At 37.5% G+C, this 13,634-nt stretch overlaps 2 protein-coding genes across 2 annotated transcripts in view; both read left to right on the top strand.

Annotated features, from left to right (window-relative positions):
- The window catches only part of espn (espin), a 45,377-nt gene that overhangs the window by 26,394 nt on the left and 5,349 nt on the right, over positions 1-13,634 (top strand). Inside the window, exons 9-11 of the mRNA XM_060881060.1 lie at positions 529-757; positions 6,788-6,933; positions 8,654-9,046. Of these exons, the coding sequence (XP_060737043.1) occupies positions 529-757; positions 6,788-6,933; positions 8,654-9,046 (768 nt within the window). The remainder of the gene's footprint in view (positions 1-528; positions 758-6,787; positions 6,934-8,653; positions 9,047-13,634) is intronic.
- LOC132853376 (espin-like protein) lies at positions 9,053-13,533 on the top strand. Its single transcript, XM_060881062.1, has one exon. It carries the CDS (start codon positions 10,981-10,983, stop codon positions 12,919-12,921), a length of 1,941 nt encoding a protein of 646 aa, XP_060737045.1. The 5' UTR covers positions 9,053-10,980; the 3' UTR covers positions 12,922-13,533.

Below are 13,634 nucleotides of genomic sequence, written 5' to 3'. Positions count from 1 at the left end.
GCCAGGATCTTTTAATTCAAACCCCTTTAGTCCTCACTAAAACACAAAACACAGACGTTTGAGTAAAAGTGCTGCTACTGTAGTAATAATAACAAAATTAAAATAAATGTAAATATAAATTGTAGTTGTCATCTAGTGAAAAACTACCAGAGTGCAACTTGAGTCATTATGATAACTGACCAAGTAAACTATTCTAAAGTGCAGAGGAGCTTCATTATCAACAGTATATCAAAAAAAAGGCAAGTTAGCTGACTTCTGCTGTGTAAATATATAGTATTACTCAATTAGCAATTAGACTTTTACATTGATTGATAAATGATGATTTATTTGAAATGATTTAATAATACTCAAAAGGCACGTGTAATTATGTACTTAAGTACTGTAATGCGAATTACTTTCCACCCCTGCTAACTTCGCCATCAGCAGTGTTAAGCTACAATGTAGGAGAAACTACTGCTTACTCTTGGCTCTTGGTTTTGTTTGACATAATTTGACAGTAAAATGATGGCGTCTCCTTTCACTTTGCAGGGTTCAGTGCTGTTGGAGGAGCCAACAGACGCCTCCCCTGTAGTGGAGAATGGGATAGGAGAGACCGAAGAGCCTCCTGCTCCTCCACCTCCACCTGCGCCTCCCCTGCCTCCTGCCCAGACTCCACCTCCAGCACCCCCTCTGCCTTCTGAGCCCCCCACACCTCCCCAGAGCACCAACACTCTTCCAGGGGCCTCAAGCCAGCGCCGCATGTCCTCCTCCTCCAGCAGTGAGTACTCTCGGGCTCATCAACAACAACCCTCCATTCTCATCTCTTTTCTCCTGTCACTCCATATTATAAACATCTAATTATTTTTCTTATTGCGCGTTCTCCCTGACACCATCCTCATAAACTTTTATAGTTTTAATTTCTTCTCTGGCCATGTGTGTGTGTTCTGTTGGACATGTAGGGATGGTCATGTGGTCAGGCACTTAATGGGGGGGTGTGTTAACAGATTAGCAATGTTCAAAATGTCGGTATGGTACCTTTGAGGTTCCTGAAGCCTTTTCCCATGCCAGAAGTCTTTTGTTAAACAACAGCCCATTTTTTATGTTTATTATTATACTCAGATTATTTGGAGTATCTGCCATTCAGTGTAAACCTGTGATATGAAGCAGAGCCTAAACTACTGTGAGACAATAAAATTATAGAAAATTCATTAAGACCATTAAATCTTTATAACAACATGTTGTATTTTGCTACTTTGAAGATTTTACTGCACCATAATTACATTACTGCGATATTTCATTACTGTAAAATGATAGTCGGCCTTTGAGTCCGAAACTAAAACCTAAAGTCTGTCCAAGTTTTTTGGACAAAAACAGACACATTTCCATGATATCAGTGTTGAAAACCTATAGTTAATATAGATACTATAAATAATAGGAGATGAAGTGAACAATGCCACACTGTTTGGCAATAACTCAACCCATCAGCTAGATTCCAAAGTAACCCCTTTTGATTAGACGTTTGCTTTGGTTTACTATGCGAGATAGTATTTTGGACTACATGTGTATTTGGACAGTAATGAAATTATTTAAACATTAGAGCTGGCCAGAAAAATTGTTTCAGTGGCAAAAACAGCATTGGTATGGACTGCCTATACTGAAATGACACTAGGTGTGAAAGAGTGTGTCCTGCGTGTGACTGCCATAACATTCAGGGTGTATTTCAGTGCTCCTGGAATAGGCTCCAGATCTACCACAAACCTGACCATAATAAAGCTCCCTCAAGATTAGTAAAGAAACTGTAACTTGGTTTAATTTTGATTGCCTTGTTAATGTTCAGTAAATACAGTACTCTCTCTTTCTTAATATCTGTCATCTTCCCTCTTAGCCAATCAGAGTTATCCTTTGTGGTAAATGATTTTAACTGGTAAAGCATGGCAAGAACTAACACCTCAGTGTTCCAGTAACAATAATGGACTAGGATCTCTCTGCTTACTATTGTTTGTTTTTTTATATGGACTGTGCCATGTAAAGTTTTCCTCCTGTATTCCACCTTTATTTTGCTAATTATATTTAAAGCTTATGTCAAAACGTTATTGTTATAGCTGTATAGATGTTTTTTTAATTATTCCCTAAATGGTATTTCTAGAACCTTTATATTTATTGCATTATGTAGTTTATTTAAGCTTATTTATGCTATAATAACATAATTAACAATCTGGATGAGATGACTGAGAAATCAGTAAAATCTCTGGAAGTTGTGTGATTGTCTATGTCTTTTCTGTGGATTTAGTCATTTTATTAATCTGGGAGTCTTTAGTGAATTGAAGTCAATTTCTCAGGATGACATTAATCCTTGAACTACCAGAAATCATTTATCTCAATCCACATTATTCAGAAACAACTAGGAATTAATCAGTAACTACAGTGAAACTAATGGGAAACGCTATGTAGTTAAAGTTACGAGTGTGAGAAGTATAAATCCGTACCTGGTGAAAGGTTCTGGGATTTCAAGCATTTTTTTATTTTTATTTTAAGGAATAGACACCTAGATTTAGAGCCAGTTCCATTGATGCTTGCTGATTTATTAAACATATCAATTTTATTCACTTCAGTAAAATAATATTTATTTTTCTAATTAGAAATGCTCCTTAGGAAAAAAAAAGAACACACACTTGTGTAAGCATTAGGTTTTTATATGTAATATGTGTTGATTAAAGTTTTTCATGTGAGAAAAAAAAAATCACAATTAAAAAATAAAAACACATCCTACGTGTGAAAAAAGTGCGAAGAATAGCAAGGGAATTATGTGATTATTGACAGACCGAGTTCATGTTTTCATGAGTTCATGAGTTCACGGTTTTCGCACTTTAATTGAATTCGTTCCTGTTTTTTTTTTGCCAAATTCAGAAAACAAAAGCAGCAATGTGTCGCAATGTGTTCTTTCAGTTTCTGTTGTGTGTAAAGATTCAGTAGTGACCCCTCTAGGTTACAGTCTGCAACAGATTCGCGGTCTGGACACGGTGTAAATATTTTAGAGATTCACCCTGTTACCATGAGAGCAGCCTGCTTGTGCTTCCCAAATATCCGTTTACGAATTAATGCGCGGGGGCTATCGTTACCTCCAAATCAGGTTTAGTGTTATCCCATTTACGTAATTGCTCCTCTTTCTAGAGGCATTGGTCACAAACCATTCATTTCAGGATTATGTCAACAAAACACACTGCATTGTATACCTGGTGTTGCTTTTGTGTTAGTCAGTCCATTTGTTTGTCAGAGTCTCTGTGCCTTAGATAAACTTGAATGAGAAACTCAACAGGATGTATACACAGGCAGCTAACAAAAGAGGCCTCAAGGGCGGCTGTGTACAAAAGTGCACTATGACAACTAGATTGATTCGTTACATGTGAAGCTAAGGATTTGGTTTAGTAAGTAAATTATGCAGTTGTATAATAACTCAGTATAGTGATGCTGTAATAAATACTCTTTTGCTTATCAAGTCATTTATAAAAGTGAGACTAGCTTAGTAATTGTGGTGTTGCTGTAGCTGTAAATTTCCCACAGTTAGATTCTATCCATAGCGACGTTCATCAGCCCATTTGATGCATTTGCTAAAAAAAAAAGCAGTTCACGCTTTTGTTTTATTTGCTAATTTTGTTTTTGTCCTTTTTGTGTTTATTCACTCCTCTTTTCTTATTCTTCCTACATTCATTTTTGCCCCATCCTTACTTTTAAATTTATTATCTCTCGTCATTGTCTTTCCATCACTTGCTCTGTTGTATTCTTTCACTTGGACTTGGGTATTTTCATGCTGGTCTTTCCTCTTTTGGCCAAAATCTTCTTTTCCTCTTTGCGTTCGCTCTAAAGGAGGAAATATCCTCTCTGCCTCTGTCAATCCTGCCCCAGAATCACTACGGAAGAGGAAGAGTAAGTATTCGATTCCCCACCGCACCACAGATCTCTCTACAGCGTGTGTGTTTGTGGGTGTATTCAGTATATATATGTGTCCTTCCTGCTTCCTGTTCTCTTGTAAATTTATTTGAATATGATCCAGCATCATGGTTATATTCTTTTATATACAGTGGCTCTGTTTGAATGTAAGAAATAAAACACAATGTGGCATGCTGTTATAGTAAATATAATCTAAAAGGAATGGTGTGAGTCGCAATTATCACTCTGCAGTTGATTGTCTTCCTATAACAGCATTCCCCAAGTGTTTTATTCCTCTTATACCACAGCAGTTTGCCAACAAGGACAATTTCTATTGGTTAATGAATAACACATCATTCACGTTCGTTCCTGTTACACAGCACTGACACTGGAGACTCCCAAAAAGACTGAATAAACAACCTCAAAGAAAACTCCACCATATCCACAATTATGCATTTTAATCAGTTTGAGTGTCCAAGTACAAATCCAGGTATGTCGTTACTATAGAAACGCAAACAAATTTTAATGCGTAGATTAATATAAACCTTGCAGCCAGAACCACTGTCAGAGCTGCTGACATAGAAAATCAGTCAGAATTGAAAAATTCAACAGCGCTGTGGTATACATAAGTGTTATATTCTAAAAAACAAAGCATTGCATTGTTTTTTAGGATATCATCATAATGTTCAAGATCTATTAATCTTCAGGAGTTTTTTCAGTATGCTGGTTTAACTGTCTTTAGTGTATTAAACCTATGAGAATTCAAACCTATGACAATGTTAAAAAATTTTAATAAATTAATAAATACATTTTTCAATAATAAGCCCACATGACAGGACCATTAAAAATTTACCATGATGTGCTGAGAAACCTTTAAATGTACAATAAATGTGTGTTGCTGATCCTCTGAACAATACAAGGCCAATAATTATAACAACAATGTGTACAAAATTTATTAATTTCATAACTGAATATTTTATGAGTATAAAACGAATTATGAGTTTGCCAAAATGAACAGTAGAATAAAAAGTATATTAATATAAATAAAATACGGAAGTGCAATAAATATAAATAAAATATAAGTGCAAATAAAAACAGTTGGAGAAAGAACAACAAAAAATTGAATCTAAATATAAACATATAAACTTGTAAATTATATTTTCAAATTTTTTATATATATATATATATATATATATATATATATATATATTTTTTTTTTTTTTTAAGGGTTTTTTTTTTCTGGAACTTGTTTTAAATGAGTCGCAGCAAAAAGTGTGTGAAGGTCTGTAAACATCCACTGGGCTTATCATTGCACACAGCCGTGGTGACTGATCCCGGCCTTCATCACTGTGCTCTTTCCTGTATCAGTTTGCTCTCTTCCATGGCACACATATCTCTCGTGAGAATCCCAGACGGCTCTTCTGTTCGCTTTTGTAAACGAGTCGAGATCGCACTGATATGTGCTTGAAGCTGAAGATGTCTCAGGACACTGATGGTATTGTGTGTCATTACTGTCATGCGTGTATGTTTGTGAATATGTGTGTATATTGCATGGTGTCCTTCTGTATGTCGGGAAATTTGTGTGCTCTGTCTGGAATACTGCTGATGCTCCGCTTTACGATGGAGGAGGCAGGGCAGAAAAAGTGCCATGGAGCCGGCTGAAACAGTAATGAGAGGATTATGGAGAGAGGAATTGTTGTACAGTATGTGAGACTGCAGGAAAGTGAGGGAGAATATAGAAAGGGGAGTCTGGGGTGAGCCAATTGAAATCCACTTCCAATTTGGCAGCAAGCTACTGCCCAAGCTGATTAGTGCTGATCTCTTTAGAGTTTAAAGCTGTGACAAGCCAGAGCCGGGTTTTGGTTTTTAATCATTCTTTGGGGAAAGACTGTGATTGAGTTGGAAGTAGAAGCAAGAGTTTACAGCATTGGTGATGTAAGAACGCTACTGTTCCCAAAGGACAGCTGAAGCGAACAGGTGATATACAGTTTTGTTTTTATATTTTATAATGTTAGGATTTTAATACTTGCTTCTAGTTTGAAATTGAATGAAACTGTGGTGCAGAACCTTAAATGTTCGATTTCAATCTATGATTATATACCAGGCTGCAGTTTCAGTCAAGCAGATCTTTTGCGTCGTTTGCTTTTACTTTGTATCGTCTGGAGCTTTACTTTAAAATGTACAAATGAATTTGTTATGTAATTATATTTTCTTGTATAATTACAGAGACATTTTACTTAATACCACAGGAATGAACAGAAAACAGTTGTTCATTGTTTTTGTTTTGCAGTAAAAGTGTCTTTTGTTTCAAAAATGGAACAAAACGAATAATGAATGGGATTAAAATGAATAAAGTGATTAAAACTCTTTGTAAGCAGATTATGACTTAATCTTGCATCTTGCACCAAGATTAATTCTGAACAATTCTTACAAAATATTGCATTGTTTGCTGTAAAACATTTATTTGTTAATCTTTAATGTTTTTTTTTCTTTTCTTTTTTTTTTTTTTCTTTTTTTTTTTTTTTCTTTTTTTCCATTAATTGTACTCTCACACATGGTGTGCATGTCATATGATCAAAACCATCATAAAAACATTTTTATATCTAGGAAAAAAGTATGATTCTAATTAATTTTTAATATTGAACTTTTTAAAAACACAATGCTTTGTATATCCAAGACATTTGGAAGGTTTTAAACTACAACTTCAAAATTAGTCATTGTCCTTTAGTGCTTATTATTTTCAGGTCCAGTTATTTCATGATTCAGATTTAGGTGTATGGCTTCTTTTTAAAATGACAATTGTCTCTCTCTCTCTCTCTCTCTCTCTTTCTCTCTCCATCTCTATCTCTCATTTGACTCATATTTCCTTTGTTTGCCTTAGGCACTAAATCCTTCAACATGATGTCTCCTACTGGCGATAACTCAGAGCTTCTGGCTGAAATTAAAGCTGGTAAGAGCCTGAAGCCCACACCTCACAGTAAAGGCTACACAACTATCTACTCCAGCGGTGGCTCTACAGCGAATAACGTAAGTGTTATTCTGTCAGTAAGTACATAATCTGTCCGGGTCCACCTTAGAAAGATTTTTATATCAGTTTTCCGTAAAGCTTTTTTGTTTTCATACGCTAAAAAAAACCGCCAGATTTTTTTTTCCATATTTGCAAAAGCTTTGGCAAGCTGAAGCATTTCTCCATACTTGTACATGTATGAATGAACACCAGTTTCATGTAGCATGCACACACCACAGCTTGTTTGCACTTATTGAACCCCACAGAACTCACAGAGAGCTGAAACAAATATATTATTTAGCTGCATATTATTTAGCACCTACAAAGACTGGCCGGAAAAATATCTGGAGATGAATTACACAAAAAATAAGAACAAAATATATCTATATTCTATCCAGGTGATTATGGACATCAAACAATTAAGCCCTTTGCACACTTTGGCCTCATACTACAGTATATCAGTCAAATAGTGCTACCTTTAAAGCATTGCACAGCATTAAAGATAGATGCATCTTATTATTTGTGTTATTTGAACTGAATTGTTTGAATTGTCTTCATTTATAGATTTGTGTCCATCTTTTAGTAACCATTAACTTTTTAGTAACCATTAATATGAATGTTATTAGTATGAAATTATTTTAATGAGTTTTGAGAGGCACGGTGGCTTAGTGGATAGAATGTTTGCCTCACAGCGCAGTTGGCGGTTCAATTTCCAGTGTGTACAGATTTTGCATTTTCTCCTTGTGATTATGCCTTTCAACAGGTTGGCATCCTGTCTGGTGTGTCCTCTTCCTTGTTCCCCAAGTCCCCTGGAAAAGGCTCCAGGCTCCCTGCAACCATGAATAGTTTAAGCAGTACAGAAAATAGATGGATAGATCTCGGTGGCTCTGGAAGGATACAAACATTTTTCAGAACTAGCAGGATTTTGATGAATATGAAATCTCTTGTGTAATCATCTTGTAGGCCGTACAGCCCTCGTATTTTTTCTCAAACATAGAAAAACACACAGTTTAATGAGAAAGGACCAGCAAGCTATGAACCTAAACTGACTGCTGGCTGTTCCCCAACATTTTTTCGGGATGTGTCTAGTATATGAATATAGTACTGTTTATATGATGTTGCTGTCAACTCAGCAAGTGTTGGTCATGCATTGCTGCAAACATTCATGAATACTAATAGGGACAGGAAAGGATTAAACAGGTGACTATTTGACTGCTAAACAGTAGGACAGAAAATGGGAAGATGTAATAGAATCTGAGATGTAGCAGCTTGCATGCATGCAGCTACTGTTCTACTGTGTCACTGTCATTGCTGTGGTGTGAATGATCCTAGCTGAATAACTGACCAACACTAGTCTCAGCATTGATCCCAGCATTTCCTTTTCATCACTGACTGTCAAATTATCTGAAAATTTTCCATATATCATCAAATTCTGAGATAATACAACAAAGTTTCAACAGTTTTTTTTCTTTTGCATCTAGTCGAAATGTACTTCTATAACAGTCGTAATTTTGTATGCAAAAATTTTGTTTGCTTCTCGTACTTCTTCTCTGTGTTTACAAGATTATATTACATCTAAAATGTGAAACAGAGATAGTCAGCAAATTAGTTGATTCAGTTTGTTTTAGTTTAGCATTTTTAAATCCTGGAAATAGTTTTTGTCATCATCAAACTGATTTGTACACTGTTAAAAGATCATTCAGGAAAAAAACTGAATCCTTTGTATATTTACCTTTTCAGGGAGAAACTCCAGTGTTGCCACCTCAGTCCCAATCTGAAACCCAGCCTGAGTCCCAACCTGGTCTTCAAACTCAGTCGCAGTCACAGCCCCAGTCCAATGCAGTCCAATCAGCAACCCCCACATCTGCTTCCACTTTGCCATCTACAAACACAAATCCTCCTGCTCGCAGCAGTTCACCCGGGAACCTGAGCACATCACAGAGCTGCGATCAGCTACCTGTTGTGGTCAACGGCAACAGTGCCTCGGGTCAGACGCGCAAGTCCAGCGTGGATATAGAGGCCCTGGTGCCCACCCATGATGAACAAGGCAGAGCCATTCCAGAGTGGAAGAGGCAAGTTATGGTGAGGAAATTGCAAGTGAAGATGCAGGAGGAAGAGGAGAGCAAGAAAAAGGTAAGGAAATGGGTGAACCATGTTTGTATTTGTTTTAAAGAAATGTTTCTGGAAGATAAGCTGAGAAACTGCCTTTGCTTTGCTTTTAAAAAAAACCTCTCAACTGGTAATTGTGGTAGATTTGTAATATTTGCAGTACTATAGGAAAGTCACTTTCTCAGCATATACAACAGCTGTCGTGTTTTTTGGATCTTGCCTTGTAATAATGAGCCTAAAGCGTGTGCATGTGAGACTTTGCATGTTGTGGTGTTAGTGTGCATTAACTCTGAAATCAAATCGTGTTTACCAAATAATCTCCAGTCTGCTATGGAATAATTTTAAACCATGATATTTTGCCCAGATATGTAGATAATCTGATGATGTAAATATATTCAGCACAGAATTGGTTGTAGTGATGAGCAGTTATGAATTATAATTCCCAGTATCTAAATGGAATTTATAAAGAGATACTGGTCCGCATTCATATTTATACAAACTTCAGAAAAGCTATGTCTAATAACCTTAGTTGAAAATATAGTTTTATAGCATTTTGAAAATGTTTACATGTGCTAAATAAGAAAGAACATTACTCTAATGGGGAGTTTTTGAAACAAGAACATCCATTTGCTTAATAAAGCTTAACATGCATTCAGCTGTATCATGTTGACTTGGTCTAGGATGCGACTGACAGAACATTCTAGCTCTTTGTAAAAATATAAGTAAACACACCTGTCACCTGCTGATAACCTGCTGTCAGGATAACCGGCTGTCAGGTACGGCTGAATGTCTGACGTGTCTGATGCAAGAAGCACTCCATCTGTGGCATGCATGTTATAATAGACACATCTGCTTAGCTTTATTATTAACTGCTGCTATGTGATCTCGATCAAAGACCAAATGGGAAACTGCTGCTTTTTTAAAAGTTACGCATTTAATATTCGTTAAGAAAGGAGGAAGCGTTTAATACAGATTTTTTTTTTTCTTTGCCAAAATTGGTTCAGATGTTTTGGCTCCATCTATTACTACCACATTCTTTTGCATGTGTTTTTGTTTTTGTGTCTTTTGGCTAGACATTGACTTGTCCTGTGCTGTTATGCAGTGTTTACTTTGGGGCTGCTGTGGCCATCCCAAAATAATTTTACATAATAACAGTATTGCTTTCATACTCTTGAAGTGCAGAAAGATATAGTTATTGGTGATGGGGCATGACAGCTCTAAGTTTTTACATGGGTATTCAGTGGTGTGATGCAAGGTGCCCTCACACTGCAAATTATGTCTAAATATTTGAATGCAGCAATGTCTGTCTACTTTTCTCCCTATTTTCCAAAATTTCATGTCAATGTTTTCAAAATCTGTCGAGGCCAGTGGTTGTCAATCAAGTCCTTTAAAAGCACCTGTCATTCCATATATTTGTACATGTTCATTGAGGCTCATTTGACCATGATTCTTGTACATCAACAGAACTCCTAGTGGAATGGGCTAATTATGTGGAATGACTGCTTAGGCTTGGTTCATAATCCACACTACAAATTCAGAGTAGGTAGGATAAGTGCTTCTGTTAAATAGGAAATTGATTTAGCTACATTTTAGTCTAGAGATAAAGCTAGTCAAATTGGAAGCTTTTTGTTTAAATTTTCCCAAATAAACCTGCTTTTCTGAGATCCTCAGCAACTGCCAGTTGCTAAAGGTCACACTGCTTCAACTCATCTCAGCCATAGTAAAGCAGCTACCATTGCACCACTAAATCCATGTAAGGTTTGAAACGTTTGGTGTGAAGAAGCATGCCTGAGAAGCCTTGGACCTACAGACTGAAGGACAACCCATCCTTCTGTTTTTGTTCCTCTCTGTCTCCTCCTCTGACCCTGCTTTAGTTTTCTACCAGTGGCTATCTCGAAGCACAAGACTGGCATTACTCTCATGCACACAATGCTATACTGGGTCCATTTGGTGAACTGATGACTGAGGATGACCTCATTCGCATTGAGAGACAGATTGAGAACCTCCAAGTTATGCACAAAGTGACAGAGGTAGAAAAAGAGTTGGAGCAGCTAGAGAAAGAATTACATCAGCTTCTCCCTGTGTCTGCTGCTCTGACTCAGGACCACTTCTCTGTCAACCCTAAACAGGTTCATGGCCAAGCAGAGGACCTTCCTGCTTGGTGTAGCAAAATTTCCACACTTCTTAAAAGCATGGCCATCCTCCTTGCTACATTAGGTGGTAAGGAAATTGACATTCTGGAAATGATTAATCAAGGATATACATATGAAGGTTTAACAGGTGGGAAGGCAGACACAACGTCCGTTACCTCAGGCAATATTGGTCGATCACAGTCTTTCTCAACCCGAGAGGAGGTGGAGAAGGAACTCAAGCAATGTGGTGTGTCAGTGAAAAATCTGAAGGCCAATTATGAGATGATCCAGAGCCAGTCCAAGTATGAAGAGGACAAGATAAACCGTGTATACCAACGGAAGAGATCCTTGCCAGTGGTGAGTCAGTGCAGATATTCCCCTGAGCCTATCTTGGAAGATGAACTACTCTTCACAGCTTGTGATATAAACTCTCAAGTCACTAATGGTCTACCACAAGAGCAAGATCCAAGATTGTCATTAGTAGATGAGCCAGTTATAACACCATCATATGCACCTTTGGTATACAGTGAACCCAATGGTGTACCCCAGTCAGGCACGGATTACATGGCACATTCTCTATCCAATGACCCGGCACTAAATGGGAATCATTTCACCCGCAGCCTCGAAGTGCAGACCGACCTGAGCTACGTTCAGGAGTCTATTGAGATGCGCAAGGAGAGGATTGTGTTCTTGTTTCTGGAGCACTGGAGAAAGTACACTATGACAGAGTCTTACAGACCCAAGTACAAAGAGAGAAGAATGAGTCAATCAGTGGGGATGGATGGCTCCCAGGCTAACAATAACCAGTTTGAACTGGATGGGATTGCGGATGACCAGCTCCTGCACTTCATGAAACAGAGACAGGTAGTAGGGAACCTGCTTGGCCACTGGAGGGCCATTATGAGCCAGGTACCCTCGCGTCAGATCCGTCGGCTCAGTCGTGCTCAAATGATCTACTGGCCCGAGCATTTTCTCCCTCATCTAAATGGGGCTCCAGTTCGTTATGAGAACCTGACCCTTGATCTTTTCATGCTTGGCTACTTCCAACTGCTTGAGATGAACATGTCTCGCAGTGAACGGAAGTTCAGACACTTGCTGTGCTATGAGATGTTTGATCGAATTGGCAGCCATCCTTGGGAAGTGATCCGTGAATTCCACCGTGAAGTGATGGAAAGCATTGAGAGAGGGAATTGTGATTGGTCAGATGGCTTTGAGGACATTAAGCTGAAATATTTTGGCAACACTACAGAGGGGGAAGGGCTGTTGGGGACCACTCAGATTGGTTCACCAAAGAGAATTCAGGAGATCCTAGACTCACAAAATATATGCGAGACAACAACTGAACAAGAGTCTCTTATAAAGGCTGAGCAAAATTCAACAAAAACACCTGCATCTGACAAAGCACAAGCTTTCACCCAGGAGTCTATACAGGACACAGCAGTCAATGTTTCAAAAAATGAAGCAAACCATACAGAGCAGATTAATGAGTCTACTACACTGGACAGTGATCAAAATGCAGATATACTTAATGCAGAACAGCCAGAGATCCAGACAACCATACAAGTGACTGTTGAAAAACCTCTGCCTGAACCCGTCAACATTCATGCTGAGAAGCAGATTCCAGCAAAAGATAATGAAGAGCTGAACGAGGACTCAGTAAAGCTTATTTATGATCTTAAAGAGTTTAGCAATGAGGATATAATCAGATACATTGAGCGAAGCTTTGCCTTCTGGAAGGAAAAGGAAGCAGAATTGTTTGATATCTGAAATATTATTTGATTAAAATGAGAAAATTTTAAGTCTTCAGATAAAGCATGTAATGGGACGAAAGTTCTGAACAGTCATGCAAGAGATTTGTTTAGAGAAAGAATCTGAGCATTTCTTGACTGAAAAATGATCGAATGCAGGTTACCTCTGAACACTGCAAACATAGCGTCCACCTAACTATAATGTAGGGTTAATTGATGGAAGTCAGATGTTTTTAATTGGGATTCCAATTTTAATCTGATGTCCATATAGAAGGGCTATGTTAAATGTGGTGTTGGGAAAAATGTTTGGAGCAAGTATAGAAAGTCCTCAGTCAATGACCTGAGTGGATTTTATGGAATATAATGATATATAGAAATAAAAATAGGGTTTTGTGACTCATGGTCAAATTGTAGTCTTGGATGGTGGTGGGTAACTCAAGTGGGCCAAACAGGAAAATGATGCTGGATATGCAGGTCAAGCCACAAACAAATGACCAATATTTTTCTTTGATTCTTATATAACCCAGGTCCCTAGTAGCTGGTATAGAGAGTAATTATTTCACAATCAGATAAACATAACATTTTGACCATTTCCAGCTAAATCTAGATGAAAATTAATTAAAACTAATTAATTAAGAGACAAAACATGCCAGATTCAGGCTATAAAGTAAGCTTGATATATAATAGTTTGGTGTAATTTGCATTCATAAAAGACTTTTGAATTTGGCTATT

Source organism: Tachysurus vachellii, chromosome 11, assembly GCF_030014155.1.
Source record: "Tachysurus vachellii isolate PV-2020 chromosome 11, HZAU_Pvac_v1, whole genome shotgun sequence".
Classification (NCBI taxonomy): domain Eukaryota; kingdom Metazoa; phylum Chordata; class Actinopteri; order Siluriformes; family Bagridae; genus Tachysurus; species Tachysurus vachellii.
The sequence above is the reverse complement of the archived record's forward strand: the minus strand, read 5'-3'. Positions and strand labels throughout refer to the sequence as shown.

Excerpts from the sequence above, each read along its gene's own strand:
- LOC132853376 (XM_060881062.1), top strand. The coding sequence starts at position 10,981 with ATGACTGAGGATGACCTCATTCGCATTGAGAGACAGATTGAGAACCTC.